Source organism: Sus scrofa, chromosome 13, assembly GCF_000003025.6.
Source record: "Sus scrofa isolate TJ Tabasco breed Duroc chromosome 13, Sscrofa11.1, whole genome shotgun sequence".
Taxonomy (NCBI): domain Eukaryota; kingdom Metazoa; phylum Chordata; class Mammalia; order Artiodactyla; family Suidae; genus Sus; species Sus scrofa.
In genome coordinates, this window is record NC_010455.5 from 30,029,205 (window position 1) to 30,048,882 (window position 19,678).

The 19,678-nt window shown below is 47.7% G+C and overlaps 1 protein-coding gene across 14 annotated transcripts in view; it reads right to left on the bottom strand.

The window, feature by feature from the left end:
- The window catches only part of KIF9 (kinesin family member 9), a 48,404-nt gene that overhangs the window by 14,737 nt on the left and 13,989 nt on the right, over positions 1-19,678 (bottom strand). For 13 of the 14 annotated variants that reach the window (XM_021068717.1, XM_021068708.1, XM_021068718.1 and 10 more), the window contains 12 exons: positions 18,358-18,582; positions 15,508-15,591; positions 15,314-15,406; positions 14,435-14,582; positions 12,955-13,019; positions 10,525-10,602; positions 6,702-6,770; positions 5,779-5,883; positions 4,622-4,677; positions 3,756-3,846; positions 3,106-3,239; positions 1,400-1,591 (listed from right to left, as the gene is read on the bottom strand). In XM_021068717.1, coding sequence (XP_020924376.1) covers positions 1,400-1,591; positions 3,106-3,239; positions 3,756-3,846; positions 4,622-4,677; positions 5,779-5,883; positions 6,702-6,770; positions 10,525-10,602; positions 12,955-13,019; positions 14,435-14,582; positions 15,314-15,406; positions 15,508-15,591; positions 18,358-18,582 — 1,340 coding nt within the window. The remainder of the gene's footprint in view (positions 1-1,399; positions 1,592-3,105; positions 3,240-3,755; positions 3,847-4,621; positions 4,678-5,778; positions 5,884-6,701; positions 6,771-10,524; positions 10,603-12,954; positions 13,020-14,434; positions 14,583-15,313; positions 15,407-15,507; positions 15,592-18,357; positions 18,583-19,678) is intronic. The other variant, XM_021068712.1, reaches the window with a different exon arrangement.

Below are 19,678 nucleotides of genomic sequence, written 5' to 3' on the forward strand. Positions count from 1 at the left end.
CATCTTTGTTCACAGAAGCATTCTTTCAAACTATTAAAAACTTTTGAGAACTCTAGTTAATGAGATATAAGATGAAGTGCTGGGAAGGGGAAAGTAATTTGTCTGCAAACTCCTTTTTTTTTTTTTTTCTTTTCTTTCTTTCTTTCTTTCTTTCTTTTTTTTTTTTTTTTTGCTTTCTAGGGCCACAGGGGCAGCATGTAGAAGTTCCCAGGCTAGGGGTCCAATCGGAGCTGCAGCTGCTGGCCTGCATCACAGCCACAGCTACACAAGAGCCAAGCTGCATCTGCGGCCCACACCACAGCTCATGGCAATGCCGGATGCTTAACCCTGAGCAGGGCCAGGGATTGAACCCATGTCCTCATGGATCCTAATCAGGTTTGTTAACCACTGAGCCATGACAGGAACTCTCTGCAACTTACTTTGACATCCATTTTAAAAAATGGATGGAGAAATGAAGATAGACACATGATGAAATAGGTATAGCAACACTAATTGTAGAATCAAGAGAGTGTTCACTATACAATTCTTTCAAGTTCTCTGGATGTTTGGAAATTTTTACAGGCTAGGGAAAAATTCTTCATGTACATATTTGTGCATTTGAAAAGCAGAGAGAATAACTGATTTAGTACCCTTTCCCTAATTGTTAGCTATTGAAGGTGCCCCCCAAATTTTTTCTTTTGCTTTTTAATTAGTGACGCAATGTCACAGTCTTTTTGTATAAATCTTTGCCTACATCTCTAATTATTTCCTCCAGATAGACTCCTAAAAACTCAATTACTGACTCGCCAGGGAGAAGAACTGGGTTGCTGGAGGAAGGGGTCTCATACCTGAGAATTTTGTACCTTTTGAATATATTACTTATTTAAATATGCACATTTAATTACTTAAATAATTGTTATTTGGGAGTTTCCACCGTGGCGCAGTGGTTAATGAATCCGACTAGGAACCATGAGGTTGCGGGTTCGGTCCCTGCCCTTGCTCAGTGGGTTAATGATCCAGCGTGGCCGTGAGCTGCGGTGTAGGTTGCAGACGTGGCTCGGATCCCGCTTTGCTGTGGCTCTGGTGTAGGCCAGCAGCTACAGCTCCGATTCGACCCCTAGCCTGGGAACCTCCATATGCCGTGGAAGCTGCCCAAATAAATAGCAAAAAGACAAAAAAAAATAATAAATAAATAATTGTTATTTGGAGGGTCTAAAATGATTCCATGTAGAATTGTGTATCTTGGATGACTCCTAAGGTTGAATCATTTTGCACGTGTATAAGCCATCATATTTCTTTTTGGAGAGTGCCCCTAATCTTTGCCCATTACCCTCATTTTATTTCTCTTCTATCTGCAGGAGCTATTTCTTTGTTGAAGATCACACACTGTCTGGTGCAAGAGCTAGTGTTAGATGGTCACCTGGGTGGGCGTAATTCCTCCCTTGGGGAATCTGCGGCAAAGGGCTCGATATTGGAGGTCTCCCGGTCCCGCAGAAGCATGTCTTTGACATCCCCATCTTTGGAGGATGGGGTCAGCTGGGTCTTGGAGGTAGAAACATCCAAGTCCTTGCCACTCAGAGGGCTGCTGGCACCTTCCTTTCTTGCTGAGGAGCTGGAAGGAGAAGACAGGGAGATCCCAGGCTCAGTGTCTCTGATGCTGAGGGAATAATCTTGCTCAGCACTCATACACCAGAAGCCCCATCCCATTCAACTCCTATTGTGAACATATAACTAGGCCAAAGGGCAGAGAGTATAACCTGAAAACATGCAGATGCGGGGTGGGCGGGAGCATTTCTTTCCCTTTTATCAGAACAAGAAGACCTCTCTCCAACATTCTCAGCAGGAGACACCTGGGAAGAATGGGCAGTCTCCAGTTTGGAAGCATGAGGACCTTTGGGGTGGGCCATGGGATCCCAGGAGCATCATGACTGTTGAGATATTAGTCGCTTGGGCATCCCTGAGAAGGAGGGGCAAAGTCCCCACCCAGAGCGCTGATGCTCTGACCAGTCCACGACCTGCTCTCCCACCTACATCAGCGCCCACACCAGCTCCCAGGAAAGTAGCCACCCTCCCTCTCCAAGTGATGGTGCCTGGGGTCCTCCCTCCCAAAGAGGCATGTGTGAGCAGGACTGAACCGAAGGGAAGATGTTCACAGCTCTTTCCACTATTTCCTTTTCTTTTTTCTTCTTATAATAGGTATGGCTTGGGACACCAAGCCTTGAGCCACCTGTTATTGCGCTGATTATCTGACAGCAGAACAGAGAGGAAAGGGGTGTGACAAGTCTTCCTAAAGAGGCAGAAGGAGGCCAGGTCATCCTGCTATTCAACTCTGGTCCTACATGTGACAGTTTCTACAATCAACTCCGGCCTGTGTCCTTTCACAACTGATAATACAGTAACAACACATTTCTGTTGAGGTTTTCCAAATATAGGGACTGCATTTACTCAATTAACAACCACCCCAGTGACTTTGATGCTGTTATTATCATTCTCATTTTAGAGATTAGAAAACAAAGGTAGAGAGGCTCTCATGCCTCACACAAGGTGACCCTTTGGGTGAAAGAAGTACAGAGCAGGGAGGTAAGTCCAGGCATTATTTCTGGATTGTGCACTTTGTTCAGCCTGACACGGCAGTTCCCAGGGAGGCTGGTTCCTTCAGGGAAACTTGATACTCTTCCCACCTTGTACCCACAAATGAATCTTGCCTGTGGGATGATTTTGGGTTTTGGGGTGACTTGAGTGTCAATCAGGTGGGTCACAGAAGGAACCCAGTGCAGGGTGGGGTTTCTATGTGCAGTACCAGAGAGCAAGTGCTGGCCCAACTTCTCACTTCCACTTTACCACTCCTCACTGGTATAACCTTGGAATGAATTCTCTCTGAGCCTTGGTTTCCTCATCAGTAAAATGGGGACATGAGCTCCTACCTCACGGAACTGCTGTGAGGATGACAGGTGACCAGCCCCAGCCTGGGCCCCACAGATGCTGCTGGTAGTAGCAGGAGTGACATCCATTGTGACCATCCATAACTAAGATACCGGGGGATGGGAAGGACAACTTATATCCTCCCTTTCACCAGCCAAGGAGGGCCAGATGCTGAATAGCTGAAGAAGCAGGAAGGTCACTCACCTGAACTGTTCTTTGAATGTCTTTCTGGACTTGGATTTCTTCCCAGATTTAGTAGAGAAAGGGGCAACTCCAAGTCCAAAGCCTTGTCCATCAGGCTCACCCACGAGGTGGCCATCAACGTCCATGAGCCCTGCCTGGATAGAGGCCAGTCACAGATTTTCTGGTTAGATTAAGGGTTCATGCCCTTGGGGACCCAGGTGTACATGGACCAAAGGCTCAGGTAGGAATGTTCATCCTATGCACTGTGGCTCCTGCTGATGTCACTTCAAGCTGTCCCCAATAGAGCTGTCTCTGACCATCCTATTAAATGCCTACACCACAGCCACAGCAACGCAGGGTCTGAGCCGCGTCTGAGACCTGCACCACAGCTCACAGTAATGCCGGATCCTTAACCTAATAAGGGAGGCCAGGGATCGAAACCACATCCTCAAGGATCCTAGTCAGGTTCATTATCCACTGAGCTATGAAGGGAACTCCTATGAAGATCATTTTGAATTCATATGTGGTTTGTTCTTGAGTGGGTCTTCCGTGCTCATCCTGGTGTTACCTTTATCTGTTGCAATCCTAGATTTGCTTTTGTGCAGGATACTCACGGCCTCTGGAAAGGTCTGGGGATGTGAATCTTCTTGGTAAGAGGCAATTGGGCTTACCTTCTGGACAGCAGAGATGGCTGCAAAGTCATTCTTGTCTATGAGAGTGTACTTCCTGCGCAAAGCAGACTCCAGTTCCTGTTCCTGTTGGCTTGGGAGCAAGAGTGAAAGAACCCCTCACACCTTGGGCATGCTGAACATACTGGGTCAAGCACCAAGTACTGGAGTTAGAAGTTGTTTGTGTGTGGCCCCTTGTGATGGCACTAAGCCCTTGTCATGAACCAAACCAGGCAAAACATGCCCATTGCTCGCTCCCCACTCCCCAATGCAGGGACCCCACTGTCCAGTCCCCAAATCTGCAGGAGCCACCATATGTGCCAAGCCCAACTGCTCTAAGATGACCTTTAACGAGGACTGTAAACCTGCCTCAGAGCAGTGCTTCCCCACCTGTGTGTCTCTTACAGGCCCTTTGGAATCATGTGCCCAGCTTCTGCTACAACTTGGCATGAGCCAGTCAGGATGCAGGGACGTCTGTACCCAGATAAACCGCAGATGCCTCCTGAGGTAAGGAGGGGGCTGCTGGAAGTATTGAAATGCCCTGCTCTGACTACATTCAGGGCTGGCACTCCAAAAAGACCTCCTATCCAATTAATAAACTCAGGAAACAAGGGATAGCCTCCTCTCTGAGTAGCCCTCAAATGGAGGGCTATCCTCCCCATTTCTCTCAGGGAAAAGGAAGGGCAGGAGCATCTGAGAGCTCAGAGGCAGAGACCATCAGGGATACCAGGGGCCTGCCATACCCAGAGACTCTGATCTGGCTCCTCACACACCAGAGAGAAGATGATGCACTTGGAGACTGGCATCCAGACCACAGGAAACAAAAGTGGCAGCCTGAAGTAGGAGTGGGATGGGGGTAGGTCCCTTACCTCAGAACCACCCGGAACTGGTTGAACACTTCCTGGATCTGTCTGAGGTTGATTATCTGGAGAGAACAGAGCCAGACAGAGTTAGACCAAGGGTACCATGGGATCAAGTCTGTGCCTGTGTTAGAAGAGAAACCAGGGCCCCTTGGCTAACACTTGTACCCTCTGTCTTGAAAATATCTGCAAACAGCCTCTGAGCAAAGTGGCAGTCAGGACTTCCCCAAGAAGAGAGAAATACCTGATGAATAGTTTTTAAACTATTTACTGAGTCTATAAAAATCACCTTTTCTGAGTGAAGATCTCTATTAAATTGAAAGGCTCTAGTTCTTGTTGATTGTCCTTAGCTCTCTCTTGCTTCTAAAAGGTTCCATTACGAACCTTTCTGTGTGGGCACAGACACACACACACACACATCTGTGGCTGGAGGAAGGCCATCAGCCCCCTCTTGGCCCTATAGACTGCCAGCATTACCCTTGAAGCCTCGGTCAGTCTAGGGGTGCCCTTGCTAGGAAGACCAGAAGAGCCTGCCCCTCAGTTGTCCCAGGCCTGCTGATGGCAGTTCTGCCCATGAGCTTCCTGATGAGGATCTCACCTCCCAAGAGTGCATCTTTCCCCCGAGGGCCCTTCCCTGTGTGGCTGCGATCTCCTCCTCCTTGGCCCACTCCAGCATGGGCCCTGGGGGGGTCTGTCAGCATGACCATCATCCTTTAATGCCCTGGCACAGCCAAGTCCCTGAGGTGCTGCATCTTAGTTCATCCCGCTTGGTTTCCCTCCCCACCATACAGGTGAGGCCACCAGAGTACAGGACCTTAAGCGTTTTCCTGAGGTCACTCAGCAAGAGACAGCTGAGCTGGGATTCAATCCAGAGCAGCCTGGCTCCAGGGTCCTGGCTGGTGCCCCCGGTGATGGACCACCTCCTCTGTGTCCAATGCTGCTTAAGGCTGTTGGCCGCTCTATGAGGCACCCACAGCCTTGCAACCCTAGACATGGATGCCAAGGCCTCAGTAGGCTGAAAGGCCTCTGAGGCCAGGCGTCCAGCACCACCTACCCTGAACCCCCTGTACCCTTTCAATATGAGGTTCTGAGGGTAGAACAGCATGCATCTGGGTATGCCCAGGAGAAGGGGGCCCTAGGCATGGTGGTCCTGAGGGGCTCCTTACATCAATCTCGTCCAGTGTCCCCTCCAGGTATCTCCGCACCTGGGAGTTGATCTCAGCAATCTGGATTTCATCCATGGGGTCATAGTTCACAAGGGTGCGGTTGGCCTTGGAAGAGGATACGGAACATATTGTTAAGCTCCAAGCACTGGAGCCCAAGCAAGGATGGCAGGGATCATTCTGAGAACCAAAGTAGGGAGGATGGGCATAGACCCTGGCCACTGAATCTGACTCCATCCCCTTCATCACCAGGTCCCGGCAGGTCAGCAAGGGATAACCAGGTGGAGCAGGGAAAGAAAGTGGCAAGCATGGAGCCTGTAACTCTCACCAAGGGGTTCTGCTGGCTGAGTCTCAGCAGACTCTGTAGGATGAAGGCCACAGGAGGAGGGGGGCTGCCTCTGCCTTGAGGCCCCTCTGGACCATGAGCATCAGCTCAGGCTACTGAAGGATTCCTGCCACAACCCCCTACCTTCAAGGCTCCCTGTTGCTGCTCCTCCCCCATCACCCAGCCTGTTCTACTTCCCCTGGCTTTGACCTATCATGATGCTGGCTCCTGTACCCCTAACTGCCAGACCTCTGGCTCCAGCCCCTCATCTTCCTGCCTACTTCCTGGCTCTGCTCCCTGACCATCTGACACCCCTGCCCACATCTTCCCGTTCTGCCTTGCCCACCAGACAACCCGGGTCCCCCAGCCCCTTGCCCCACCCCTAGTCTCTGTTGTTCCAGTCTCCCTGTCCACTGGGCCCCCTACCCATCTGGCCCCCTGTCCACCCAATCCCTCTTACCCCCTACTAGGCTCTGCCAATCCAGCATCCCTGCCCTGACCCCCTCCTCCACCACCTAGTCCCTCTGCCCACCTAGTACCCTGACCCCAGTCCCTCTAGCATTCTAGCCACTACCCACCACCACCACCTCTAGCCCCTTACCAGGCTGTCATGGATGGCTAGCTCCTGCTTGAGCAGTGCTAGCTCCTTCTCCAGGTTCTTGACCATTCGCTGCCAAGGAAACATATTGAGGGGTGGGGTGGAGCAGGAAGGACTGTCAGAGAAGCCATCCTGCCTCTCCCACATCAAGCCTATAATTCCCTATCATGTGCCTGGACATCCTGGCCCTTCCTGGTAATCCGTGGAGTGTGATTTTAGCATTTGGACAATTCCCTCCCTGCTAGGGACTTTTCCCCAATGCGGTGAGTTTAGGCTCTGAGGGGTCTCAGAAGTCCCCTGGCCTCCGCCTCTTACCAAGAGGAGACTGAGAACAGAGTGAGCAGGGGCACCCCTAGGGCCGCCTCAACCCCCAACTTCCAAGAGCTCCAGGCTATTTCCAGTCTACCAGGGTAACAGCCCCCTCAGTGAAGTCTATGCCTTCAGGTGCAGTGCATCACCATTCCCCACTGATAATCAGGTATGCTGCCTCCAATTTATTGCTGCTACAAATAATGTTGCAAGCAATTCGTTCTTTGTGTAGGATAACACAGTGATCTACCAGGCTCTATGGGAATGGCCCCATTACTTTCTTTCCTACTGTTCTCCCCTTGCTCACTCCCCTCCTACCAATGGGTACACTTCTGCCTCTGCACTGACTGTCCCCTCTGCCTGGGACACTTCTCCCAGGTAGTCTCACTCCCTCACCTCCTTCAAGTCTTCGTTCAAAAGCTTCTAAACAGGAACATCTCAATCACCCCATGTAAAAAACTGCCATCCCCTCCCCACACCCACACCACTCTTTTTTAAAATCTTGCTCTAATTTTTTCATAGCACATACCCTAGAGCAGTGCTGTCTAAGAGAACTTGCTGTAATGATGGAAATGTTCTGTATTTGTGCCACAAGCCACATAAAACTTATGAACACTTAAAATGTGACCAGTATGACCAAGGAAATGAATTTTTGATTTTATTTAATTTTAACTGATTTCAGCAGCCACATTTGAGTAGCAGCTACTATATTGGGACATGAAGCTCTAGAACTTACCTACTTTGGTTTTAAGAAAAATTATATATATTTAAGGTATACAAGATGATATACATGTATCCAGTGAAATGACTACTTACAGGCAAGCTAGTTAACATATCCATCTCTTCGCCTAGTGCCCGTTTTTTTGTGTGCATGGTTAAGAGCATCTGTGATCTACTTTCTTAGAAATTTTCAGTAAAAAGTACAGTATTATTTATTATAGTCACCAAACTATAAGATCCCAAGAACTTATTCATCTTATAACTAAAATTTACATTCTTTGACCACCATTTCCCCATCTGCCCCATTCCTGGTAACCATCGCCCTATTCTCTGCTTCTACAATTTTGACTTTTTTAAGTTCCATATATGAGATCATGCAGTATTTTTCTTTCTGTGTCTGGCTTATTTCACTTAGTATAATGTCCTCTGGCTCCATCCATATTGTTGCAAATGGCAGGATCTAGAATTGAGCTATTTCTCATGTTGATTATATCTATCTCTCCCACCCCAGCAGACTGTCAGCTCTTCAGAGACAGAGACTTGGGTTTCTATTGGTACACTAATGCATCCCAAGTGCTTCAAAAAGTGGCTGGCACATAGTAAGCACTCCATCAATTTTAGCTGAATAAATAAATGATGCATTTCTAGAAGAAGGATTGCTAAGTCATTTAACATTTGATAAATACTGTCCTATGTCTTTCATATAAGAGTTACAAGGGAGTTCCTATCGTGGCTCAGTGGTTAATGAATCCGACTAGGAACCATGATGTTGCGGGTTCAATCCCTGGCCTTGCTCAGTGGGTTAAGGATCTGGCATTGCCGTGAGCTGTGGTGTAGGTTGCCGACGTGGCTCGGATCCCGCGTTGCTGTGGCTCTGGCGTAGGCTGGCGGCTATGGCTCCAATTGGACCCCTAGCCTGGGAACCTTCACATGCTGCGAGAACAGCCCAAGAAATGGCAGAAAAAAAATGACAAAAAAAAGACAAAAAAAAAAAAAAAGAGTTACAAGGGACTTCATGCTGAGAACCTTCACTGTGAACAGGACTTCTTTTAGCTGTCAAAAAATGGCCACTGGAGGGAGCCCCTGACAGCTGCTTCTCAGGACTGGGGACCTGTCTGCAGCAAGGGGTCCTGGTACCCTGATGGCTCTGTGGCAAACAAAGGCACAAAGCCTGAACTCAAGACACATGACCAGCGTCCAAATCTGGGTTCTACCATTACAATAAGCAGTGCAGCACTGTCTTCTGTAAATCTCTTCATGTGCATGTGTGAGAATGCCACTAGACTATATTATATACCTAGGAGTGACACTGCTGATCTGAAGAAATGAGTACAGTGCTATCTAACATTTCCTGATCACTGTGCTACAAGGTCTCTATCCATTATCTTATTCTTTACAGCATCTAACAGTGGATTTTGTTACTCCCCCAATTTACAAATGAAAAAACTGAGATTTAGAAAGAATAAGAATCTCCCTGAGGCTATACAGCTGATGAAGGAAAGAGATGGCTGCTGAACCAGTACAGCCTAATTCAGGGGCCAGGGCTCTTAACTACTGAGCCCATGGTTCTCCAAGGGTGGTCCCAGAATGGTAGCAGCAGCAGCAGTGGTGAATTTATGAGAAATCTGAATCCTCAGCCCCCACCCCAGACTTATGGAATCAGAAACTCTGGGAACGGGTTCAGTGACCTATGGGTCAACAAGCCAGGGGGGTGATTCTGATGCCTGCTCAAATTTGAGAGCCACTTCCCTGAGCTCTACTACCTGTTCAACCTCCAAACAATGGCTTAGATCCATAGAGCCCCAGGGACAGTTTTTTTTTTTTCAGGATTTAAGAGTCTGGAAAATGTAGTCTGTCATGGGCTTAGGGTACACATGTGCTCCTGTCTCCAGTAACTATGATCCTGTAAGCATCTTTTTTTTTTTTTTTTCTTTTTCAGGCTGCACCCGCGGCACATGGAGGTTCCCAGGCTAGGGGTCCAATCGGAGCTACAGCTGCCAGCCTACACCACAGCCACAGCAACGTGAGATCTGAGCAGCGTCTGCAACCTATACCACAGCTCACACCAATGCCAGATCCTTAACCCACTGAGCAAGGCCAGGGATCGAACCTGCAACCTCATGGTTCCTAGTCAGATTCGTCTCCCCTGGGCCACAATGAGAACTCTGATCCTGTAAGCATCTTAAAGGAAAGCCAAATTACTGGTAAATGTGTTTTTACTTTACTAAATGTTGCCAAAGTGCTCTCCACAATGGTTGTCAATTACACTCTGACCAGAAATAAATAAGCATTTTTGTACATACTCACCATCATTTTGCATTGTCAGAAAATGTATAGTTTTTGCTAGTCTGAGAGTAGAATTCCTCTAAGTTTTTACTTTGTATTTCCCTGGCTAATGGTGATACTGAACGTTCCCCCTAATTGGTCAGCTCTGCTTGCTGAGAAGGATCACTCAAAGCTGGGAGGAAAGAGGTTCTGTCTCGACCTAACCAGATGGATCTGAGAGACGGTCCACACTGATTTAGCTTGGAAAACAGCTCTAATGATGCTCGTGCAGAAGCCCAGAGTGCTCAGAGGCCTTAAAGCTCCACATATAAGATGGGGTGGAGGCTGACCTAGCTCTTTCACCTTTGTTGCAGCCCCCAAAGGGATCTCCAGGGACTCTAAACACTGGCCTGCAGTGGCGAGAGACCAACTCAGGACTGCATGGTGTCTTTGGTCAAGGCATGAAGGGAAGCCAGGCAGCAAACCTATACATCTTCCCCTAGTGAGATGCCTACCACAAGCCCTTTAGTACCTCAGCATCATACTTTTCGTTGATGGCAGGCTCAGTGGTGACCAGCTTCATCCTGCTGGCGAACCGCAGTGAAGAAAGCTGAAAAACAGATCAGGCAGACCTCTATGTTCTTGGCCAACTACTTGTGAGTAGAGATATTTACAAAATAGGTAAAAGGAGTCCACTAGGAAACAAGTATCCCTGAAGAGAGGAATGCTCCATGGATGCATGGAGTGACGTCTGGGGGTCCGGCCTGATTCCCTCTGGGGACACAGCCCGCCAGGGGTAATTATGGCTGGGGGCCCATGGGGCAGCCACAGAAGCAAGCACTTGGGAAACAGCCCTGATACTGTGTCCCACTGCACCAATGCTCTGTGAGGAGTGGAAGGCTGCTCCCTGGCATTGAGGAAGAGCCAGTGGTGGCACAAAGCAGGCCTTAACATCCCAGCCTCATACCATGTTTGGCTGTCTTGGGCCCTGAAACGGGGAAGCTGACTTGGAGGGGGATAGGTCACCCAGAAGTAGCCCAAGGAAGGTCAGAAAGGGCTCTTCCTTTGGGCAACCTAGCCTAGGAGTTAAGGGCTCTGCCACTGACTGACCAACTGCACAACCTCAGACAGGTCTTATAACTTCTCTGTAAAGTCAGGGAGACCTGCCCCATGGGATCACTGGGAGACTTAATACTGAAATGTATAATGTCCTCTGAACAGAAGTAGCCCCACAGTAAGCCCTCTGGAAGAGGCTCTTGTCATTATAGTTGGAGCTGCTTCTGTGTGCGGTGAAATCAGACTCTCCTGCTGCAAGCACAGCAGCAAGTGTGGCCACGACTCTCTTGTACACACAAGCAGAGTCACTGCTTAAAGCAACATGTACCACGACAGGAACAGTTTTAAAGTTTTAAAACATTCAGAAAAGAGAATCATGGGCTTCCATACCCCCAAAGTGCCTTTTTCCCAAACCCTTGAGACCCCTCTGGCAGCTCCTCAGGGCTCTGGGGGCCCAGTCCTGGGCAGAGATCCCAAGCAGTGTGGGTACAAGCCTCTGGGACAGCAGGTACCAGGAGAGCTGCTTCCTGTGTGGTGACCACCTCAGGGGTGGATGAGGGAAGAGAGGGTTATCCACATTCTTAGAGGACATATCTCTTAACCAAGCAGCCAGGAGGCCCAATATTCACACGGGTTCAGTGAATTCTTGCAGTTTACTCATGCTTTGTTATACTTTGAGACCAGTAGGTTCCTGAAGCCTTTCTCTGGGGATGCTGCCTGCACATCAGCTGAAGCTCCCCTCCCTGGCCTCCCAAGTCCCAGGGCTCTAGGTGTATGGCAGAATAACTCCCCTTGGAAGCATGCACAAAGCTGGGAGGCCCTGCAGGGGCACCTGGCCTTGCAGTGTTCCTGGAGGAGACCTGTTTCACTTAGTGGGTTCTCCAGATGACTGAAGCTTGCCATAAACATCCCCATTTGAATAAAGTCTAGGGAGAGATGTCTAAACCTATTTATTTATGATGGGTGGAGAGGAGAGGTAAGGAGCCCCAGCCTGAGTGCCTAGCTATGTGGACTCACCTGTCTCACTGTCACTGCCTCAGCCCATATTCCTGCCTCTGGTTCTCATAAACTTCCCTCTCCAGGTCGCCTGTGTCCTCTGGCTGCAGCCCTCCCCTACTCAAACCCGGCGACAACCACAGCCACTTACAGGAGAACAGCCAGGGCCTCAGCTTGGCCACCAGGGCCCTTCAACCCCCAGCACCCTCTTCTTCCTTTCCTTCCTGAGCTCCCTGCTGCAGTGGCCAGATGTTCCTGGCATGTACCACACCATCAGGCCCACAGTTTCCTCTGCCAGGAATATTTCTGATTTCCCTACCACCATGCCAGCTCAGTGCCCACCTTCCTCATGCTAGTTTCAAGAAAAACCCCCCCTCCTTTGAAGGACACTTCCATGGGCCTCTCCAATTACTTAGGGCCAAGGTTGGGACTTCAAGGCCCAAGGCTACATATGACTCATCTGTAGAGAGCTGTTCACCCCACGACATTGCACATGGCAGGTCTGCTCATACCTGCCTTATAATCACAACCTGGACCCCTGGGTTGTTTCCAAGATTTTTAAAAGTGTGATTCTGAAGAACAAGGAATCAGCTGTCCTCCTCTATTCCAAGTCCCAGGAGCAGCACCCCAGGAAACATAGTCCTTGCCCCACAAAGCTGGCTCTCAGCCTTTTCTCACATAGGCCTCCATGCTGAGTTTGCCCCCCTGCCTTGCCCCTTCCTCTACCCAGCTTCTGCCCCTTGGTACTTGGTACCTAGATCCTGGCTGGGCCTCCCTTGGCAATTTTGGCTCAGACTAATGCCTTGGACCCCTCCACTCTTGACCATGTCTGTGGCTACTGTGCCAGCTTACCCAGCCCTGGCCTACAGAGGACAGGGCCAACCTGGCTGCACTAGCTTTCTTTACGTACCGTCTCTTCTAACTGGGCAGCTTCTCCATAGATGTTTGTCACCAGGACCATATTGCAATTTCCCCCTGCAGAAAGCAGGACAGAGGAGGGCCATGAACCATGTACATTTTCTGCCAAGAGAATCCTTTGGGGCTGGTGAGGGGAGTCTGTTGTGGCCTGAATGTTTGTGTCCCCTCAAAATTCATATGTTAAAGTCCTAACCTTCAATGTGATGGCATTTGGAATGGGACCTACAGGAAGTAATTAAGTTTAGACGAGGTCATGAGGGTGGGACTATGATGGGATTAGTGCCCTTATAAGAAGAGAGGCATGAGCTCTGTTTCTCTTTCAAAGTCTCTCTCTTTTCTTTTTCTCTCTGCCACAGGAAGACACAGTGAGAAAATGGCCATCTCTAGTCCAGGAAGAGAGGTTTTACCGGGAACCATTCCTGCCAGACCTTGATCTGAAATTTCCAGCCTCTACAACTGTGAGAAATAGTTGTCTGTTGTTTAAGCCACCCAGTCTGTGGTCTTTTGTTATAGTGGCCTTAGCTGACTGAGACAGGGTCTGAGAGGACACAAGCAAGCATGCACAAGACTGGGGGGCAAGTGGAAGAGGGAGAGGCTGCCAAATGTACCTAAAAGAAGAGCCAGGGGAATAGCAGAGGAGACGAGGCCTGGGGCAGGAGAGAGGCCTGTGGGCCAGGGCTTTGCTCATGGGAGCCCTCAATTAATAATCACACACCAACCCACTCTGCCATCAGGCCCAAGGAGAAAGCCTGAGAACACAAGGATGAGAAGACACAGCCCCTGCTATTTAATCTAGGAGGCTGTAGGGAAGGGAAGATGTCATGGGAGAGGCCCTCCACCTGGGTCTGCAAGGTGATGAAGGATTCTGCCAGTGGTTCAGGGATGAGGGGATACAAGAAGGTATTCCCAATAGAGGCAAAAGCTTTAGCATTGGTTCTGAGGAGTGAACAGAACAGCATGTTATGGGTGACAGGAGAGGGCACTATGCTTGACTGTCTTTTCAGGTGTGTCTGAGGTCACTTTGAAAAGGCTGCAGGTGGGGAGGTCCCAGGTGGCTCAGTGGGTTAAGGATCCAGTGTTGTCACACTGCTATGGCTCTGGTTACTGCTGTGGCACAGATTAGATTCCTGGCCCAGGAAATTCCACAAGCCGCTGGAGTGGCCAAAAAATAAAGTACATCTCTGGTAGAAAGCATATATGGAATCTTGCTTTAAAAAAAAAAAAGGAAGTCCCCATGTTGTGCAGTGGGTTAAGGATCCCATGTTGCCATAACTGTGGCTCAGGTTCAGTCCCCGGCCTAGGAACTTCCATATGCCACAGGGTACAGCTAACAATAATAATAATAATAATAATAACAATTTTTTTTAAAGCTGTAGATAAGTCCACGCCCCCAGGAGGGAGCAATCACATTATCAGCAGTAGCAAATATGCCAGACCTGTCCCCCTTCCCTGTGCATCAACAACATCCTCACCTAACGAGTCCTTCAGGGCGTGGGTGAGCTTGCACTGCCGGAAAGGGATGTGGTCTCGCTTCTGGTCCCCGAGGGCAATGATGGCCTGCTCCAGGAATGACAGCGACTTGTTGATGTAGGTGGCTTCCTTCAGGACTTGGCCCTCAGACTGCAAAACAAAGGTCAGTACCCCTTTAGACCAAGTAGAGAGGCTGCCCCACAAAGAACACTGCAGGTCTGTGGCCAGGCAAGAGCCTCCTTCCCAGAACCAGGGTCTTCTCTCCCTGTCATGGGATTGTATTCCATCTTGGACTTATAGGAACACTCATGCAGATATTCAAGTGAATGCTCATGGATGCTTGTGTGAATATTCATTAGAATACTCACTTAAGAGTCACACTAATATGAGTACATATGGGAATATTGGTGCAGATACTTGAGTAAAAAATTTTGGTAATACACAAACATTCATACGAATGTACACAGGAATGTTCATCTGCATGCTTTTATGAGTACCTATGCTAATATTCACACATACAGATATTTATGTGAGGTGCAAAAACTCATGCAAATATTCATCATGTGAACACTCACACCCATACACCGAGATATGCTAAGACGAGCATGGAGCATTTACTGAGCAGCGACTAAGTGCCAGGCACCTTGCTAAGAATTTAGGAGCCATGATCTCATTTAATATTTACAAAATTCCTGTCAGGTAAGAACTGTCTCTCTGCTAGAGCTGTTCCACCTCTGCTAGTTCTATCTCTCCAGTTTTACTGTGCCTAGCTCGGGACTGTGCTCACAGTTGCCCAATGAGGGACAGCCCACATGTACAGGCACGAAGCTGCAGACAGGGCCAGGGCTTGCTGAGGAAGAACCTCCTGCTCCCCTACTTACCCCGGACTTCCCCAGTCTCTCCGAGCCTGCTAGATCCACCAAGTTAATTTTGGAAGTGATGTACTTTTCATCTGATAAGGTCCGAGAGTGGGCCTATGAAACACCCAAGCAAAGGTTAGACTGTCACAGGGAAAAGCTACTTACTGGGAAAGCCCCATGGAATTTACTGCCCCTCCCAAAGAGCTTGCCCTCACCTCCATGTAGATGGTGAAAATGCAGTGTGACCTGGATGAGTTCTTGTTCATTGTGTGGGAGGCTATAATCCTGTTGGTCTCTCCCTGAAGAGGAGGGAAAACGCAGATGTTTTGAAAAATGAAAATAACAAGGCAATTGGGTCATTTTTGAATCATACACAAGAGATCTTTTTTTTTTTTTTTTCCTTTTTTTGGCTGCCTTAAGGCATATGGAGTTCAGGGGCCAGGGATCAGATCCAAGCTGCCATTGCAACCTACACCATGGCTATGGAAACACTAGATCGTTTAACCAACTGTGCTGGGCTGGGGATTGAACCTGAGTCCTAGTGTGCAGAGATGCTGCCAATCCCGCTGTGCCACCAGGAACTCCCACAAATGATTTTTATATCGCCGCAATCAGCCAGACCTTCCAGGGAAATGTCATTTATAAACTAGTAGAGTAAGACACAAATTAGAGTCTAGACCTATACTTTCACCCACTGCTAGAGATGTGTGAATTTGTAAAGCTTTCTAAAGAGCAATGTGGCAGTAAGAATTAAGAGCCCTTCTGGCAGAGTGGGTTAAGAATCCAATTGCAACAGCCAGGTTCACTGGGGAGGTGTGGGTTCAATCCCTGGCCAGGTGCAGTGGGTTAAAGGATATAGCATTATTAAAGCTGTGGCACAGGTCACAGCTGCAGCTTAGATTCAATTCCTGACCCAGGAACTTCCATATGCCATGGGTGCGGCCATCAAATTTAAAAACAAAGAAAAGAATCAATACCCTTGAAAACATTCATGAATACTGAATCGTAACCAGTCTACATATTCAACAATTAGGCAATGATCTATCTGTACAACAGAATGTTATGCAGCCAGGAGAATGCCGACAGCAATACCAGAAAAATGCAGAATCCAGAATCATAGCAAACTGGCTTCAACAGCACAACAAAAGGACTATACACTATAACCAAGTGGAATTTACCCTGGGATGCAAGGATGGTTTGACTATGCAAATTAATCAATGTAATACACCTCATTAAGAAAGTGAAGGATAAAATCATATTATGGTACATTCTAAGGGATGCAAAGGCACTCACAGAAGAAAGAATAAACAGATGTTGCTACCAAGATGTTAATAACGGTCACTTCTGGGTTAGAGTTCACTGGTGATTTTTTTAAATATACAGATTTGTGCCTTCATTTTTTTTTTTCTTTCTATGGACATACCTGTGGGATATGGAAGTTCCCAGGCGAGGGGTGGAACTGGAGCTGCAGTTGTCAAACTACACCACAGCTACAGCAATGCCAGATCCAAGCTGTATCTGCAACCTTCAGAGAAGCTTACAGCCATGCTGGATCCAAAACTTTCTGAGCAAGGCCAGGGATCAAATCCACATCCTCATGGACAGTATGTCAGGATCTTAACCAGCAAAGCCACAACAGAAACTACCGTATTTTTTGGTAGTGAACACGTACTACTTTTAAAAATTAGGAAAAATCAGTAATTTGCTTTTTTTTGTTTTTGTTTTTTGGCTATGCCTGCGGCATGCAGAAGTTCCCAGGCCAGGGTTAGAACCTGTGACACAGCAGTGACCTGAGCCACAGCAGTGACAATGCTGGATCCCTAATCCACTGAACCACCATGAAACTCTAACAGGTGAACATTTTTATTTCTTTTACTTAGCTTTTTTTTTTTTTTTTTTTTTTTTAATGGCCACACCTGTGGCATATTGAAGTTCCCAGGCCAGGGGTGAATTCAAGCTGCAACTAAGACCTACACCACAGTTGTGGCAATGCTGGATCCTTTTAACTAATTGTGCTGGTCTGGGTATCAAACAACACCTCTGCAGCAACCTGAGTGGCTGCAGTCGGTTCCTTAACCCGCTGTGCCACAGCAGGAACTCCCCTTTTACTTAGCATTTTTTTCTTTTTTGGCTGCCCTGTGGCACATGGAGTTCTCAGGCCAGGGGTCATATCCCAGCCAGAGTTGTAACCTATGGTGCACCTATGGCAATGCCAGATCCTTAAACCACTGTGCCAGGGATTGAACCTGCGTTGTAGCACTCCAGAGATGCTATTGATCCCATTGTGCCACAGTGGGAACTCTATTACTTAGGATTTTTTTGAGATTCACCTGGGTTATAGCATAAAACAGTGCTCTATTTCTTTTTATTGCTAAATAGTTTTCCACTGTATGGATGTACCATGTTCCATGTTTTGTTTATTCATTCTTCAGTTAATGAATATTTTGATTATTTCCAGTCTTTGGCTATTATTAATAATCCTATGAATATTTGTGTACATGTCTTTCCATGCACATATGCTTTCAATTCTCTTGGCAGATACCTAGGAGTAGAACTGCTAGGTCCTATGATAAAATTAATGTTTAATTTTTGGGGAAACTGTCAAAATGGCTGCACCATTTTACATTTCATCAGCAATGTGTAAGAGTTTCAATCTATGTGACTTTTTTTTTTGGCCCCCTTTTATTTTAAGGGCCATACCGGTGGCATATGGAGGTTCCCACTCCTGGGGTCCAACTGGAGCTATCGCTGACGGCCTACACCACAGCCACAACAATGCAAGATCTGAGCCACATCTGCAACCTACACCACAGCTCATGGCAACGCCAGATCTCTAACCCACTGAGCAAGGCCAGGGATCGAACCTGCATCCTCATGGTTGCTAGTCGGATTCGTTTTTGCTGTGCCACAATGGGAACTCCAACCTGCATGACTTTTAAAAGAATAATATATCCCCCCCAAAAAATAAAATAAATAAAAGAATAGCATATCCCGGGGAATTAATTCTTGGTATAAAGAAGAAAGGGAGAAAAGAAGGAAGGAACCCTTCGACTTGATCATCTCACCTCAAAAAGGAGGCTGAATGCATCCTCCTCCTGACTTGTGAGATGGACAGACAGGCCCTTAATGAAGACCCCTTGAGTATTTTCCACAATGGTCATTGGTGTGACTGAGGGTCCAACATAGGGCAGAGTGGACAGGAGATCAAACAGGCTCTCATTATAGATTTCCAGGTAGGAAACACGCACAGTGATGGCATGTGTGGGTCGTTCTTCGATCATCTTAAAAATCTAGGTGGGAGATTGGACAGCAGTCACCGAGAGCAGAACTCCAACAACCAGCCAGCTTTGGGGGAGCGCTCACCTTAGAAGGGAATCCTTGCCCTAAAAGATTTCACAGTTTAGTTAGTGTGACAGTCATCATCAACAACAATTAGTAGTAGTGGTAGTAATCCATTGAGTGGTATTTGTTACCATGTTGTAGTTTTTTGAGGCTTGACCTACAGATTGGCTAATCTTGTACAATCTCTCTTGCATTTTTTTTTTTTTTGTCTTTTTGGGGCTGAACCTGTGACATATGGAAGTTCCCAGACTAGGGGTCCAATTGGATCTGCAGCTGCCAGCCTACGCCACAGCCACAGCAATGCTGGATTCTTAACTCACTGAGCAAGGCCAGGGATTGAATCCTCGTCTTCATGGATACTAGTTGGTTTCGGTACCACTGAGCCATGAAGGAAACTCCAACGTGTACAATCTCTAGAAGTAGAGGTATGATGAACAGAAAGGATTCTAGGGTGAAGATGTTTTGTGATTTTCACCAAATATAAGCTTCTTTCACATCATCCATTATTTAGCTTCATCCTCATAACTCCACTGTGATTAAAGCAGGGAAGGGGAAATACCCATCTACAGCTGCTTAGCTGGTAAGGGAAGGAGCTAAGCCAGAACTTGGCCTGTCTTCCAGTACCTTTCCTAAGTGCTTATCAGCAGGTGACTTTGGGCTGATCTTTTGCCTTCTTTGGATGTTAACTTTCTTGTCTGTCAAGTGGGTAGTTGGACTGGAGGATCCCGGACATACCCCCTTGCTCAGTCTAGATCTGTGTTGTGTAATAGCATAGATACCTGACACAGGTGGCCACTGAGCACTTGAAATGTGGCTCGTACAAATGAGGAAATTAATTTTAAATTTTATTTAATTTCTTTCTTTCTTTTTTTGTCTTTTTGTCTCTTTAGTGCTGTACCTGAGGCATATGGAGGTTCCCAGGCTAGGGGTCAAATCGGAGCTGTTGCTTCCAGCCTTTGCCAGAGCCACAGCAATGAGGGATCTGAGCCGAGTCTGCAATCTGCACCACAGCTCACAGCAACGCTGGATCCTTAACTCACTAAG